The sequence below is a fragment of the Sarcophilus harrisii genome, chromosome 5 (genome assembly GCF_902635505.1).
Source record: "Sarcophilus harrisii chromosome 5, mSarHar1.11, whole genome shotgun sequence".
Classification (NCBI taxonomy): domain Eukaryota; kingdom Metazoa; phylum Chordata; class Mammalia; order Dasyuromorphia; family Dasyuridae; genus Sarcophilus; species Sarcophilus harrisii.
In genome coordinates, this window is record NC_045430.1 from 84394966 (window position 1) to 84407981 (window position 13016).

The 13016-nt window shown below is 49.5% G+C and overlaps 2 protein-coding genes across 6 annotated transcripts; both read right to left on the bottom strand.

Annotated features, from left to right (window-relative positions):
* Window positions 1–12: 12 nt before the first annotated feature.
* SLC39A5 (solute carrier family 39 member 5) lies at window positions 13–5137 on the bottom strand. Of its 2 annotated transcripts, none has more exons than XM_003772170.3 (11): window positions 4987–5137; window positions 4235–4617; window positions 3606–3789; window positions 2532–2694; window positions 2142–2311; window positions 1768–1887; window positions 1361–1451; window positions 1080–1256; window positions 775–855; window positions 407–597; window positions 13–180 (listed from the first exon to the last, which is right to left on the bottom strand). In XM_003772170.3, exons 2-11 carry the CDS (start codon window positions 4522–4524, stop codon window positions 37–39), a joined length of 1611 nt encoding a protein of 536 aa, XP_003772218.1. In that variant the 5' UTR covers window positions 4525–4617; window positions 4987–5137; the 3' UTR covers window positions 13–36. The 2 variants fall into 2 exon arrangements, with proteins under 2 accessions (XP_003772218.1, XP_023361042.1); XM_023505274.2 differs by having other exon boundaries at window positions 4983–5137.
* Window positions 5138–5965: 828 nt separating this feature from the next.
* On the bottom strand, window positions 5966–12999 carry NABP2 (nucleic acid binding protein 2). 4 transcript variants are annotated; one of them, XM_031941190.1, is made up of 7 exons: window positions 12209–12999; window positions 10655–10753; window positions 10139–10277; window positions 9954–10025; window positions 9480–9561; window positions 8591–8654; window positions 5966–6482 (listed from the first exon to the last, which is right to left on the bottom strand). In XM_031941190.1, exons 2-7 carry the CDS (start codon window positions 10731–10733, stop codon window positions 6283–6285), a joined length of 636 nt encoding a protein of 211 aa, XP_031797050.1. In that variant the 5' UTR covers window positions 10734–10753; window positions 12209–12999; the 3' UTR covers window positions 5966–6282. The 4 variants fall into 4 exon arrangements, with proteins under 4 accessions (XP_031797050.1, XP_031797049.1, XP_031797051.1 ...); XM_031941189.1 differs by having other exon boundaries at window positions 10655–10756; XM_031941191.1 differs by lacking the exon at window positions 12209–12999 and adding an exon at window positions 11095–11253 and having other exon boundaries at window positions 10655–10756.
* Window positions 13000–13016: the final 17 nt, after the last annotated feature.

Sequence of the window (13016 nt, forward strand, 5' to 3'; positions counted from 1 at the left end):
AGAGAAACCGTGACCCCTTCTTTCTGTGGTTCCACTTTAGCCATCTAAGGGCAGGGGGAGCAGCTGCTCCTCAAACAGGGCAATAGTCAGCATGAGACACCCCCCCAGCAGCAGTCCTAGCCCTTGCAGCAGGATGTGAGATGTAGGCAGAGGGTCTGCAGGGTGAAGCAGGGTGGGCAGCTGAAAGAAAAAAATGGCAGTCAGATTCATGGCCTTAGGCAGCAGAAAAGGGCTAGAGGTGATGGTGACCCAGTAGAGCTTTTCACTTTGTTCATCTATCTACCCAAGGTGGAGGGAGTGGGAGTTGGAGAATCAGGACCACCCAGTCACCCACCGCCATCAATTTATACCATCCCCTTTTTAATTTCCATTTTTATCTGTGCTGATCCTGTTCCCTCCCCCTTACCATATCCACAAGTGACACATAAAGGAAGACACCAGCAGTGATCCCAAAAACCCAGGGAGTAAATGGGGCAGGGCCCTGGCTGAGACCCACTCCCAGGGCTGCACCAGCCAGCCCCAGGGCCCCTGACACCAGGCTCAACAGCAAAAGCCTTTTGTAGGGTAGCCCAGCCTGGAGCAGCATAGCAAAGTCACCTGTTGGCAAGAGGGAGGTCGAGTTCAACCCAAGCTCAACCCAATATCTCCCTACCACTACCACCCAAGACAGGCCTTTTTTCTTCTCCATCAATACCCTCCAACCCCCAATCCACAACTGGTGTGGGTGTTCTTGGAGGAGTCCCCATTATTGCTTTGTTTCTGTCATTTCCCTACCTAATTCATGGGGAAGTTCATGGCACAAGACAGCCAGGGTAGTGCTGATACCACTAGAAAAACCATCAGAGAAAGCAACTCCTGAAAGGAAGACAAGATGGGATCATGAATCAGTTATTAGCCCCCAAGAAACTCTGCCTTATCAGGATTGCAGCTCTATACTCTACCCAAAAGTTCACCCAGCCTCACCAGTTGTAGTATTTCCTCCCAGTACTCCTGTTCCCCTATTCCCTCGCCAGTGCCCAGGGCATCCAGTCCCAGCCCTCAAGTCATCCCACCCCCTTTCCAGTGGCCCCCTCTTTCACCAATGGCAAGCCCATCTGTGAAGTTGTGGAGTCCATCTCCCAGCAGGACCATCCATGTGATTTGAGTATTCTCACTGCTTGGGTGTCCATGGCTATGTCCGTGGCGCTCTTGTGTCAGAGAGAGCGGGGCTGTGGAAAGTTGGCCACCCAGATCCTGTGGCCCTTCAGTCACTGTATCTATAGGGACAAAAGTAAAGGGTTTGGATGCTACTCCTGAATTCTGGGAAACTTGACGGCTGTTTGTTCTTTTCCCCTAAAATCTTGGTCTGACTTGGACTTACCTGGACCTTCCCTCAGGGGCTGAAGAGTTGTTCCTCTACCATTTTCTAGATCCTGACTTCCAGGACCTCTTCTTGTTTGCTTACAGCATCTCTAAAACAGAAGTGAGCCCAAGACTTAAGAGGGTAGAGAGCCAGAGATTAGGGGGCAAAATCTGGTTCCATTGTTGATATCTGTGGGCCATCCTCTTTTGGTTTCTGGTCTCCCTCAGAAAGGAAAAAGAGGATGGATGTCTAGACATTGTCAGGAGATGAGGTGAAAGGAACTGGCACCTAACTTCCTCACAAAGTGACAGATTTTATTGAATAATGGCAACTTGTAATGGAAGGAAGATATCCTTTATTTCTCCCCACCCACCATCTTTGCCTATTTTGTGAACAGTTGAATGAGCAGAAGGGGAGTTACTCACCAATCGTAGCCCACCATGCCGAAAAATCCCAAGTAAATTCTCCAAGACAAAGAGGAGGAAGAGACCTCCTAGCACAGCCAGCCCGGGGCCTAGGTTCCCACCGTGACGCCCTCCCTGAGCCTGAGACACCAAAGTTGGAAGATGAATCGGAGGCCCAAAGAAGAGTTGACACCCCAGAAAGGAAGCCTTGCCCAACCCCTCAGAGAAAGACAGGTTCTTCCCCAACCCATGTTTCTCTCTAAAAACACCCCTGGACGTAAATGGGACATGGAGAAAAGGGGGTACACCAAGGGAACAAGGAAGGGAGATGCTCAAAAGCAGTTGGAATAAAACCAGAATCCCAGGGGACAGAGGTGGGGCTTTATGTCACATACGTGTGGCAGCAGGTGCAGCAGAGCATCTCCACAAAGTGTGCCCACAGCCAGTGCCCCCAAGAAGCCCAACAGAGGATGCAGCAGCCAGGACCCCAGGAATCGTAACAGTAGTATGGAAAAGGGAGCCAACGCGCTGAGCACCAGGACAGCCAGAGCACTATGAGCCAGGGCTGGGATGGGGGACGACAGTCAAAGATCAGGCTGGGGCCAGTAAGGTCTCAAAGCAGAGACAATTGGGAATAAAAAGGAGGGAGGAAGTAAGGGATTTCAGTTTGATCTCTGCCCAAGCACAGCACCCAACTCTCCACAGAGAATGAAGTATCCAAGTTTAATGGGGACATCACCATCACCACACCCCCATTGAAATGTCTATCCATCCAGGTCACTGACCTGACAGTAAGTCCCCTTGAGGTGCAGGAGCTGGGCTCTGGATACAGACTCTGCTGTCAATCTGGTAGAGCAGGGCTGGACACAGCAGGGCAAACTGGCGGGGCGTCAGGGGAGCAGCTGGGCTTAAGCCAAAGTTGACAAGAAGCTGGGAGCCATTTAGACACTGGGGAATTTGGAGGTCAGAGGTCAGGGGATCCTTGGGGACAGCAGTGACCGAGGACCTTAAAGCTCTGCCTCCAAGAGCACCTCCCTCACAGTTTCAACTCTTGGGCCAAGGGGCTCTTGAAGCCCTTAAGTAGTATATCCCATGTCTGTTCCTCTTTCAATGGAGGACCAACACAAATGGACATGTTGGGAATTGGGAGGGAAAGGAAGATTAGATGCATTCGGGGGTGAGGGAATACTGGCTAAAGTTTGGTCTATATATGCTAACAATGGAAATTTCATACAAATAATCCCCATTTCTGTCAGTGCAGATACTTTCTGTGAGTAGATGATTCTATTATCTCACCCATTCTGAAATTTGAGAGTACTCAAGTGACAAGGGTCCTTAAAGACCATTTAGACTATAGTTCTCTCTAGTGGCAGGAAACACTCTCTGTCAATTCAGCCCAATAATTGGAAAAATCATTTTTATAATTTTTTCACTCTCTCTCCATATTTACTGTCCATTTGTCTTATTCTGCTCTCTGAACAATTTACCATGAGACATCCCTTTGGATACGTGGTGACAGCTGATTATGCCTTCCTCCCAGTCTGCAGCCTATAAACCATCTTCATGCTGGGCACCTCACCCTTGCCTGAACATTCTCTACTTTGTCATCTCCTTCAAGTGCAGTGACTAAACTTAAGACATAAAATCTCCAAGACTGTTGTTAACCAAAAGGTTATAATCCTAATGAGCATCCTATTATTGCAGATAACATAATATTTCTATGTTCTGGACATCATCCTTCTGTTAATGCAGAGTAAGATGACTTCATTAGCCATCTTACAATTGTACAATTGGTCCATATTAAACCTGTGGTTAATGAAAGCCCCTTAATTTTTCCCTCTTCAGGGTCCTCTACTCACATCCTCATTAAGATGGTCAGACAGTGAATGGTCCACTAGCAGTAGCCTGTGAAAGAGACCAAGGCCAGGGGCTGGTGGCCCCTGGGGCAAGTGGGAGGCCCCTGGCTTTTCTGAATCCCTCCATTCTGAGGGTTCCAGGGGCAGTCCTGTCCAGACATCCACACTTATCCCAGGGTCTAGTGGTCTGAAAAAGATGGCAATGAGGAAAGGATCAGCTGTGGGCTCAGAAAACCTCTTCCAGAAATTGTAGAAAAATCACTTCTTAACAGGAAGTCAAGAGAGCATGAGATTGGAGGCTGGAAGGTAGGGGTGGGATCAGGGCTCTAGCTGCCAGAGTCTAGATATTAAAGACTGTAGCACCGGGGAAGATCTGGGAATTCACAAATAGAAAACAAGGTGAGATTGGATGGGGAGATAGTGGGTACTTAGTATCAGTGCAGGGGGAATTAAGGAACTGCTCAAAATGGAAAGCTAGGAGAATGGTGATCAGAAGGACTGAAATGGGGACTGGAAATTATTTGGGGATTGAGAACTGGGGAGAACAGTACTGAGAGAAGAGAGACTTGAAGACCAGAGGGCCTCAGCACACATCAGAAGCTAGGTGATTTGGTGCTCTGGGGACTTAGTACCTGTGTGTGAAATTGTCCCCAGGGGAGGGCCCAGCCCTACCCCCTGTGGGGCCCGAGTGTCCCAGTCGAAGTCCCTGAACCCGACCCAGGCCTAGGCTATGAAGGAGCCTGGCAAGGCCACTGACACTCAGAGTTCCATTCTCTCCATATAAGCCAAACAGCTGTGCCAGGTAATGTCCCTGCTCCTGCTCAGCAGGACCCAGGGGAGCTGGAGGACCTGTAGAAGGGTCCGAAGCCCCCACCCATCCCAGAGCCACCCAAACACACAGTCCAGCCAACAGGAGCCCCATGGTAGAGCAGGAGGTTGGAAAGGTAGCCCCACAGCCGAGGTTTCAGGTGTTGGACTTCTATTCCCCCTGGGGCATCCTGGGGCCTAGCCACACCTGAGAGAACAAGGGTAGAGGGGAGTTGAGAGAAAACTTCCTCCCCACATCCAAAGCTATTTAGAATGGCTCTGCCCATCTTGCAACACTCTCATTTGTACTTTATTTTACTCATGGCCCCCACAACCGAATTTTCCATTCTAGCCTACCTTTAGTCCAGCCTACCCCCATCTCCCTCTTTCCCAGGATCTCCTTCTTATAGTATAGCACCACCCCCACCTGTCCAGGATTTCTGGACCTCCCCTTTCCGGACCCTTATTTGCCCAGCTTTCCTCCTCAGAGGGGATCCTACCCCCCCCATTTCCCATCCCTTTTGCCCTTTGCCCTGCTCAGGCCTCCCTAACCCCACCTTCCCAGGGCCTCACCCACATTGGCAGTGTAAGAACCTTCCACGCAGGTCTGTCTGGTTCTCTTGGGGAGCTCTGCGTTTGGGACTCCTGCGAGGAGAAGCTAGGGCCTCAGCCTCCCGTCTCCAGAGTGGAGTGTGAGACACGTAGAACTGACACCCTAACACACCTGTCTGGGGGCGGAGTGAGGGTAGGAGGGCTCATATCTGGAGTTAATGGTTCACTTGACTCTGTGCTAGGGTCGAAGGGCATTGGACAGGGAAGGGTTACCCTCTGCCCCTTTTGGGGAGCTATATGGCTAAGGCAGCCAGTTTAGGGAGTGCAGCTCTCAGATTTTGAATCTACTGCCCCACCTCTAATCCCTGCTTTGCCGCCTCTGGTACTCACCCACTGCTCCCCACTTTGCAGTTCTTGCTCCAAACATACCGTAACCACCCCCACCCAAACACCCCACTCCCAAGGTGGAGAGAAGAATATTAACTCATTCATCTCTGCCACTCTGCTTCCAGGAATTAGTTTGGACCAGGACCCAAGTATCTTAGGCCAAGGGTAATCAGGCTTAATAACCCCAGAAGTCCCAGCCTGCCAAGAAGACCACAGTTCTTTACTATTCTCTACCCAGAAACATCTAGACATGGGAAAACCCTGATGCAGAGAGGAGGCTAGGTTCCCTTCAGCATTCCTCACTTCTGGCCTAGAGCCCAATGGGCAGAGGCCGGCATTACCTGACCACAGCAGAGATATGAGGAGCCCTAAAAGCAAGAGGACTTCTTACTTTCAGCAAAAGGGGTGGGGGGTGTCAAGGGTCAGCAGCTGAAAGCTTAGGGGAGGAACACTACCTTAAAAGGGCAGGCCTGCCTTGCCCAAGGTGCTTTTCCTCTCCTTTCTCTCCTCAGACTTCTCCCATCCCAAGGATACCCCAATCCTTTCCAAGTCAAGAGGCAGTAACTCTCTGTCCTCCCCCATACATTGAAGTCACAAAAAGCACAAAAACCAGGCAGACTGGGTGTAAGTATTTATTAGGGAAGTCCCCCATATCACACACATTTAACATACTCACCCCAAGTTTGGTTTCTAAAAATGGCGAGGTTTGGAGTGCCCAGAATGAAGGGGCAGGAGACAGAGTACTCTCACTTGAGCATGGGAGGCTGGCTTAAGAAATGAGATGACTACCCTCCTCCACATCATCTCAGAGAGTTTGAGGCTAAAATACACCCCCCATTCCATACACACAGAGCTAGCTCCCAATGGGCAGTCTTTGTTCCTAGTGGGGAGACACAGAAGAGAGTTGTCTTCAGTGAGGGAGAAGGGTGTGCTGCTATCTCTTGCTGCTCCTCCGGGTCTCTTTGCCGTTGCTGACAGGGTTGGAGGAGGGGCCCGGAGGGCCCGAAGATGCGTGGCTAGGCTGGCTTCGAGTAATTCGGGTGCTAATAGGGTGAGGAGGTGCGTGGGGTGCGTGGGAGCCACTGCCTGGCCCAGGGGGGGTAGTTAGGCCGTTCCCATTCTGATTCTCTGAGGCTGATTTTAGGAAAAGGAGAAATAGAGAGAAAGGAATTAAAACAAAGGACTCTGTTTCCCCCCAGCACTGCCTTCAAAAGAAGCAGACACAGATAGATGAACCCATGAGCACAACCCCTCTGGGAGTGATATAAACTGATCTAAGGCACCCATCCAGCCACAGAAGGGAAGATGGCCTAGTGGCTCTAAAACATAAGGTAAAGAAGGGAGGACTTGGGAGCTGCACATCCAGCAGGGCAAAGTGCCTTGTCTCCTCTCACCTCTGTGGCACTCAAGTTCCCCATGACTGTTTAATTCTGGGTTCAAGAGTATGGCAACATGCTCCCTCCATTTCTAGAGTCGGGGCAGGCAGACAGTGAAATCGTAAATGTTTAATCGAAGTTAGGTGGGCACTGCCTTGAATGTGATGGGCATCATGGATACTTGAATCGAGGGATCTATATCCCGGTACAATGGTGATCTGGAGAGGTGAGAAACTCCAGAGCCAGAGAATTCTTGAAGGGAGGGATTGGCAAAAGAGAAATAAAAGGCAAATCAGATCCAGAGTACAGCCCAAGAGGAGAGAAAACAAAATAATCAAGATAAGCTTGTGGAGACTAAGAGCTAAGGATGCAGTTGGAGGGGAGGGAAAAAATGAGGAGATGGCATTCTGAGGGACACCACAGTGGTTTGCAGCGAAAGACTACAGAGCCAGTTGTGACCTAAAGTCAACAGAAAACTCACTCTTCTGAATACCCAAAGAGTCACTAGAGTGAAGGAATCTCCTTTTCTTTGCTGACTATGGGTGTGGATAATTGTATATACTGTCAAGACTTGCTTGATGTTTTGTTTTGGTTTCTTCTCCCCCCCCCCCCCCCTTCTTATTCTTTGTTATAGGGAATGCCCTGGATTTTTCTTGTTATTCAGTCATAGCCAACTCTTTGTGACCCCATTAGGAATCTCTTGGCAAAGAGACTGCAATGGTTTGCCATTTCCTTCTCCAGCTCATTTTACAGATGAGGAAACCGAGACACACAGGGATAAGTGACTTGCCCATGGTCACATAGCTAGTGTCAGGATGGCTTTGACTTTAGGCCTAGAGCTCCATTCACTTTGCCACCTCACTGCCCTGGTTTCCAGGATGGGGTTAGATATATCTGGAAAGGGAGGTGGTCTAAAAATAAAAGACATTGATACAAAAAAGAGAGAGACTAGGCTAGGCCCAAGACCAGAAGATTAAAAGTATAACCTGAAGGCCAAATCCTAAAAGGGCTCAAACATCAGACAGAGTTAGGTAGTGTGGTGGAGAGTGCTGGACTTTGAGTCAAGACTCCAGTTTGAATCCTAAGACAAGATACTAGCTATGTAACTCTGGAGGAGTCATTTAAACTTATCCTCATTTGCTTCATCAGTAGAATGGATATAATAACAGCAGTTGCTTCAGGGTTATTGTGAGGATCAAACAAGGCATTTGTAAAGAGCAGAGTCAACAGATGATAGTCTTCACTGGCCAAAGAGAAAAGTAAGGAATGCAGGAGAATTTGAGGGGTAAACAATATATAGCTGACATAAATGAGCAAAATTTAGCTTTATATCTAAATTACAAAGGACTGCCATGAACAGTGTGGGGTGGAACTGACAGAAAAAAGATTCTGTGGAAGAAACTGGTAATTAGGGGTTTTTCTTTAATAGAAAAATTCCAAGTTTTTTGTCCTTAGGTAGCAGCAGCAGTGGGATGCCCTAACACCTACCAATGGACCAAAGAAGGTACCAAACCTTGTTTCATCCTAGGGGTCTAGTGGAAGTAAGTAGAGGTAGAAAGGAAAGAAGAGTTCTGGGAGAGTGAGCCCAGAATTCTGAAAGATTCCAAAAGGGGTTGAGAAGAAATAGACCATCATTCCTCCACAGAGAGGGTGAAGCAGCAAAAGATTCAGACCTTCCAGGGCATTTCCCCAAGTCCCTCAAAAAACGGAAGAAACAAAAAAAGAGTATGGATGTCACCGTCACCAAAACAAAGTGAGAACTCACATCTTCTATGGGCTAAGACCAAGGGATGAGCTACAAGGTATGATGACCTCTAGAGGGCCCCTTCTCCATTCATTGGGATAGAAGGTCACAGAGAGTTTTACCTGGAGGACCAGCAGGAGGGCCAGCTGGAGACTGGGCATTGGCAGAGCTGCTGTCATTCTGTACCTGAGGAAACCAAAACCACATTTATACTCTGTTCCCTGCTCCTCAATTTGAACTGCGAACCTGGATTTGAGAAAGCATCCTGGGCCAGCTACCATGGTCTTTTCAAACCTTGCTTGGAACTTTCCCTGCCTTCTTTTGAGTCCCACTGAAATCCCATTTTTTATAGGAAGCTTTCCCAACCTGTCCTAATCCTAGGGAAGACCCTAGGATTAGGGTCTTCCAGATGTTAATCATTTCTTATTTATTTTGTGTGTAGTTTGTTTGTATATATTTATTTGTATGTAGTTTCCCCTATTAGACTGCAAGCTTTTTGAAGACAGGGACTTTTAAAAATCTCTTTTTATATCCCAGCACTTAACACAATACCTGGCACATAGTAAGTGCTTAACAAATGGTTACAAAGTGATCGAAACCCAAGGCAGCCCAAGATGTCCCAGATGACTGTATCAAACTCAAATAGATTCTTGTGGCTACTTAATGACTTAGAAAATCAAGTTAACATTGTATTGTATCATATTTTTATTTACTTTTGGTAAACATTTCACAATTACATTTTCATTTGATCTGCTGCTCTTAGAAGCTTTACTGGGCAACTAGCAGCCAGCAAACCTGATACCTCTCCATCAGACCACCTGTCCCTTTGCCATGGATACCCGTCCCTGCCCCAAATCTTCAGCCTCCTCTTATAATTTGTCTTCTACTAGAATACAAACTCCTTAAAGACAAGGGCTGTTTTTCTTTTTGTTTTATCTACTTACTGATCTCTTTGTTAAAGCAACAATATTCTTCTTTTTCCTATTCTATACTAGGCTCTCAGGGACTCACCGTTTTGCTGGGTTGTTGCTGGGCACTGTACTCAGGGTTTGGTTCACTGAAGTTGGGGACCTCAGAATAAACCATACAGAATCTACCAAGAAAGGAAACAATCAAAACGTGGGTCAAATCCTTGTGGGCCAGTCTCAGAGGTATGGGGAAAAAAACCCCCAATAACACAGAATAAGATCACACTCTCAGAACTAGAAGGAACCAAAGATCTTCATTTTACAAATGAGGACACTAAGACCTAGAAAGATGGTTTGTGTAAGTTTATATAGGCTGTTAAGTGGCACGGCCAAAATAAGAACAGGGATATGAGGACTCCAAAGCCATTATTTCACTATATCTTAATGCTTCCTCTAACTCAAGGTATGAATACTCCTTCTTCACTACCACCTTCCTTAACACGCCACTGCATTCTCCCCTTCCTTAGGAAAGAAATGCTCCTTCAACCCAATCCCATCACTCCAATCTAGGCCTTACTCTCCAATCTTTTGCAGATCACCCCCACGGCCAGTGTAGAGCGTCAGACAGCCTTTAAATACTGAAGCGTACCTGCGAGGGGAAGACAGCACATACAGAATGAGGAGAAGACACATCAAACTTCTGTTCCTCTGCCTTTACTGTGACTCCCACATCTAGATCAAGGAGTGTTTCACTGGCCTTACCCCTTGGTGAGTCGAATAATGTCCCCAGGCTGGATCAGGTTGCCAACATCATCCCAAACAGATATATTGATGCTACCTGTTTTGTCTGCAACTTTGCAGGTCCTCACCTCATGTCCATCTTTTGTCTTAGTAACTCGGCCTGGAAAGGGTGGGGAATTGAGGAAATCAGAGATAGGTGAACAATCTCATTGACGGGATAGCTTTCAGCTCCTTTACAACATGGAAGTTTTACCCCAACTCTACTGAAAGGGTTTCATGAAGACCAGTGGTACCTTGAATATATTTGATGCTGGATTCTAGGGACAAGGGATGGATGCCACCTTCGCCTTCCCTTCCTGGCTCCCTCCCCCCCAACACTCCCCCCCAACACTCTGGCCTTTGCGCTCTATGGGCAGGGGGGTGGGTATGCAGCCACTCTGAATTGTCTTGGGCCAAATGACTTTCATCACCAGACCCCAATGTACAGCCAGATCACAAGGGGTTATACTTCCCAGGCCCTGAGAGCCCCTCACCCACCTGTCTCTAGCACAATGAAGATGAGATTCAGGTTCTTAAGTCCTGGCTTGATATCTTTCACAAAAGTCTCCGTCGTCATGCTGTCCGGGCCTCCACTCCCTGCTAGTGGAAAGAAAGGGGTGAGGATGGGGGAATGCAGCAGTCTACTGTCCAGCTCTTCCAGAACAGTCACCAGTCCCCCCTCATTGTTAGTAAACTGCTCCGCATTTTGACACTATCTCCCAGAGCAGGAGTGGGGACCCCAGAGTGGGTTGCCCCAAAGCTTAGAGGTGGGGCGCCTAAGTAACCTGGGCCCGGGCCGGGGTGAGGGGGGAAGGCGGGGGGAACCCGAGGGCCTTCCCATTCTTAGGAAGGGAAGGAGCAGGGGAAGGAGAACGGGACCCCTCCCTTACTCAATGGCCCGGACCTGCCTCCCCCCCACTCCCCAAACCATCACCCACCCAGCGGGGAGGATGGTGCACGCCGCTCAGCCACCCCCAGGGGGAGCCAGGGTCCTGGCCTCGGCCGGATGCAGCCCAATGGAACGTAGCGTCTCGGACATTCCAGGAAGTATCCCGGGTCCGGCGGGTGAGGGCCAATCAACGTGCTCGAGACGCCGTTCCGATGCGCGCGACCCCTCCCCTCCCCGCGTCCTCCCTCCCTCCGCAGGCCGCCCCTGGGCCCCGACCAATCCGGGATTCGCGGAGTCCCGGGGCGGGAAGGGGCGGGACCTCAGCGTTAAAGGGACCTCGGAAAGTTAAAGCTCCAGCCGAGGGAAAGCCAACCCATCTTTCCGGGGCACCGCTTCCCAATCCGTCCGTCCTTCTCTCCCGTCGCGGGCCCAGAGTAAAAGGACAGGCCTGGGGGGCCGGAGCGCCTGCGTCCCCGGGCAAGAAGGGAGACTCGGCTCTCTGGCCCTCTTTTCTGTTCCGCGCTCCGGGCAGTGGCCCCTCGGATCCCGGCAGTCACCCCCTCGCCCCCCGGGCCGGGAACTCTGCTTATCGTCACCTCCTGGCCTCCTTGACTAAGCCCGTGTCCCCCACCGGCGGCTCCCCCTTGCCCCCAGTTTATCCTGTATGTCGCTTATTTTTGCATAGTTGTTTACACATAGTCGCCCTCCTTAGGCTCCTTGGGTACAAGCACTGCCTGCCAACACACAGTAGGCACTTCATGGCTACTGACTTCGGTGCCCGGACATTGACGATCTGTGACATGACTGACTTCCTGGAGGACGAGCCCCTCCTTCCAAAGGGTCCGGTCTCTCCTCATCTGAGCACAGGGGGGAGCTCTAAGACTATTCTTCGGGCGTACTAACCTACCCAGGGCTCCAGTGCATTAACATCTCAAGTTTCTCCGAACTTTCATCTCTTCTGCTGGCAGAGGGAAAGGGGGACCGAATTCCTTCACTTTCGGAACGGGATACTGAGATCTCCCTTGCCCTACAACAATCATTGACAATGTGCAAGAACGCTATCCATCTGGGAGCAAAACTGTTTAAATGCATAGCAAATGTCCAAAATTATTATTTACCTTAAAAACAATCACAATACCACCATGGGTTTACAGGACACCTACCTTCTCCAGTAGAATTTAAGTTCCTGATTCAGTTTTTGGTATTCCAGAACTTTGTACACAGTAGGTGCTTAATCTATGCTTGCTGAATCGAATTCTCAGAAGTCACGGTGTTTTTTACACTGGTTACCTTCAGAGCCCGATGAGCAAATGAGATTTATTGTAAAGCGTTTAGCAAAGTACTGGGGCACACAGTAGGCCATTAATCTCCATTCTATTGCCACAAGTACGGGGAGGGGAGGGGAGGGGTCGACCTCAGTCCCTCATTTTCCCTACATCCGTGTCCCTGAGACCTCTCCGAGCATCGGAGGGAATTATCAACGAGCGTCCACAGGGAGGAGGTAGCTTTGAGGATCATAATAAGGAAGGCTATAAGTGGGGCCTCCGAAAACGGCCGGGGACATCTCTAGAATTCTTCACCAAACTTATCCCGGTCTCCTGGGGAGACAGATAGGCCTTATTCTCAAACCCAGGGGGACTCGACCACCGGCTGCAGAGATGGGAAGACCACTGGATGGCAGAGAAGGCCTGGCGCCCCAAGGGGAGAGCCCAGAGGAGAGGAAGTCACAGCACAAACGTGGCGCTTTTCACATCTTCCCACCACACCTCCAGCCAAACAAGCCAGTGAGGCGAAACACGTGCAAACGAACTGCTCCAAAAATAAGTCCCGCCCCCTAAGGACACCCTCCGAAGCATTTCTACTAACAAATCATCCTTCTCGGTGTGGAGGGCGGGGAGGGGGGGGGGGAAAACGATTTAAGAGTCCTTTCCCCTCCCAGTCAGCTACGTAGTCCTCTTTCGGAATCATAAA